This window comes from Fukomys damarensis, unplaced genomic scaffold, assembly GCF_012274545.1.
Source record: "Fukomys damarensis isolate Sample0158 unplaced genomic scaffold, DMR_v1.0_HiC HiC_scaffold_20, whole genome shotgun sequence".
Lineage (NCBI taxonomy): Eukaryota > Metazoa > Chordata > Mammalia > Rodentia > Bathyergidae > Fukomys > Fukomys damarensis.
This window is the reverse complement of record NW_022900932.1, coordinates 12,766,296-12,768,409: the sequence shown is the minus strand read 5'-3', so window position 1 is coordinate 12,768,409 and position 2,114 is coordinate 12,766,296. Positions and strand designations below refer to the sequence as shown.

The following is a 2,114-nucleotide window of genomic DNA, read 5'->3' as shown; positions in this document are numbered from 1 at the left end:
AAAAAAAAAAAAAAAAAAAAAAAAAAAAAAATCAAATCTAATGAAGATACCTAAGTTCCTTCTGATGCAGGAAATGGGCAGAAAGAAATGGGGAAAGGACCAGGAGGTCGGGGTAGGGGTGAAGGCAGTGACAGCAGGACAAAACAGGGAAGACCAAGGGGAGATCTTCCCCCTGGCCAGATCACCACTCACCTGACGGGCACTCATTTTCACAGCTCTGGGCCTTCCCTGCAACTGGCACCCAAGCACCAAGGACCTGCTTCCTTTCCTCTCTACAGCATAGTTGCCAAATGCAAGCAGAAAGCATGAATCTGGGGTCCCTGAACTGGAAAGGGCCCTACTACTTAGCCAGTCTGGAGCACCACTGAGGCCAGACCTGGATCTGGGATTTATTGTCTTATGGGGTATCCATGACAGCCCTGAAGCCACATGCAAACCTTGAGCATGTGTGTGCACTCATGCTTGTGCTCTGAGCGCTGTGCCCATCATAGGAACTCAGGCTGTCTTCAGTGGCTTGGAGGGCCAACACCATACAAGGTGAGGACCATCAGCACACTAAGCTTCCAGAGGGACATTGCTAGGGATCGGGCTCCACTGGCTCCAAGTCGGTCATTCCAATGAATCAAGCAACCAACAAACATTACTTCCTTGAGAAAAATCAGGAAGCTAAGAGGCTAAGGAGAGCATCTGCGTGCTCACAGGTCTGGAGATGGAAGAGTGGAGGTTTCATGACGTCCCTCTGTTCACTACCCGTCCTTCCACCCCTCCAGCACACCAGCTGAGCAACTGGCATGCTCAGGCACCGACTGAATGTCAGCTGCCGGGACTGTTCAGTGGAAAAAAGACAAGATTCCCACTCTCACAGCACCGAAGAGCCCCAGTTCTGTCTCTCTCTCCCTAATGTGTCCTCTTCCTCTCGAAAAGCCTCAGTTTCCCCATTTGGACAACAAGGCTGCCACACACAGGCTGTGATATGGGAACCAAAACAAAGCGTGTTTCTCTGCTTCTCCAAATCCAGGCTGGCCCAAGCAGGAATGGGGTAGCAAACCCTGCACCATGACCAGTGTCCAGCTTTCCGCACAGGGCTTGGGGTCTGGGACAAACTGTCAGGGGCCCTGCGGTTGGACAGGAGGCTTCTGACTCCTGCCTGCCCTGCACAGGGTCCCAGAGGAAGCAGGACCTGAGCTGGGGACCAACTGCTGGACAGGCCACAGGGACAACTCCTGGCTGGCACAGAGGAGTTTTAGATTGTGCTGTGCCCCTGATCTGTGAGTGATGGGCCAGGCCTCTGCTTTACTTTCTGTAAAATAGGAGCTATCAAGAAAGAGATGCCAAGAGTAAGGCGGCATCAGGAGTCTGAGAGGGCCATTCACCACACACCACTTTCTCCACGGCCAGTGCTGGCCTCTCTGATGCTGCTGCACCTGGCTCTCAGCCGCTGCTGATTACTAATCACTAACACCACCCACGGCCCCTCCCTTCCCGCCTCACCCCAAGACAGCAGGGTCTCCGAGCCCACACCCACTCAGGCCGCCTTCTGTGAGGGAGGGCCAGGCCGCCTTGGTCAGCTCCATCCCTAACTGAGTCACTACTGTTCAGCCTCCCAAGGGGGCTGGGGTATCTTCCCTAGCTGCTGGCCAAGGTGGAAAGACCATTTCTTACAGACCCTGGGGCCGCCCCCTCCCTATCCCTTGCAGATCACAGCTCCAGCCCCTGGAGGTCACTTGCAGCCCTGCTAGGCACACACCCATCCTCGGGAAGAGGATGCTTTTGTCCCACACGCCCACGTTGGTAGTCCCTTGGCTCATTTCCACTGGCTGTGGGCACAGGTGACAGGCAAAACCCAGGGCGCTGTCCAGGTGGGACCTTTGAAAGCAGGACCCATGCTTTCTCTTCTAAGGATTCTAATAGCCACGTGCACAGAAGGCCCCAGGAGGTGGCCCTGAAGCCTCATGACACCCTGGCTGCTGGTCCCGAATCTCCAGTGGCTGGGCCATGTGGCAAAGAGGAGAGGTCTATGGTGCTGCTGGAGATTGTGCCAGGACCTAGGAGGGCACTTGGAGAACAGCTCCCTAAATGTGGAATTTGGCCACAAGGGCGGTGCTAGCTCTAGG

At 55.0% G+C, this 2,114-nt stretch overlaps 1 protein-coding gene across 3 annotated transcripts in view; it reads right to left on the bottom strand.

The window, feature by feature from the left end:
* The window catches only part of Zcchc24 (zinc finger CCHC-type containing 24), a 42,882-nt gene extending 40,976 nt beyond the window's left edge, over positions 1–1,906 (bottom strand). For 2 of the 3 annotated variants that reach the window (XR_004518241.1, XM_010617790.3), the window contains exon 1: positions 193–1,906. Coding sequence is in view for 2 of the 3 variants with exons in the window: in XM_010617790.3 (XP_010616092.1) it covers positions 193–207 (15 nt within the window). In the remaining variant the exon portion in view is untranslated. The remainder of the gene's footprint in view (positions 1–192) is intronic. The other variant, XM_010617791.3, reaches the window with a different exon arrangement.
* Positions 1,907–2,114: the final 208 nt, after the last annotated feature.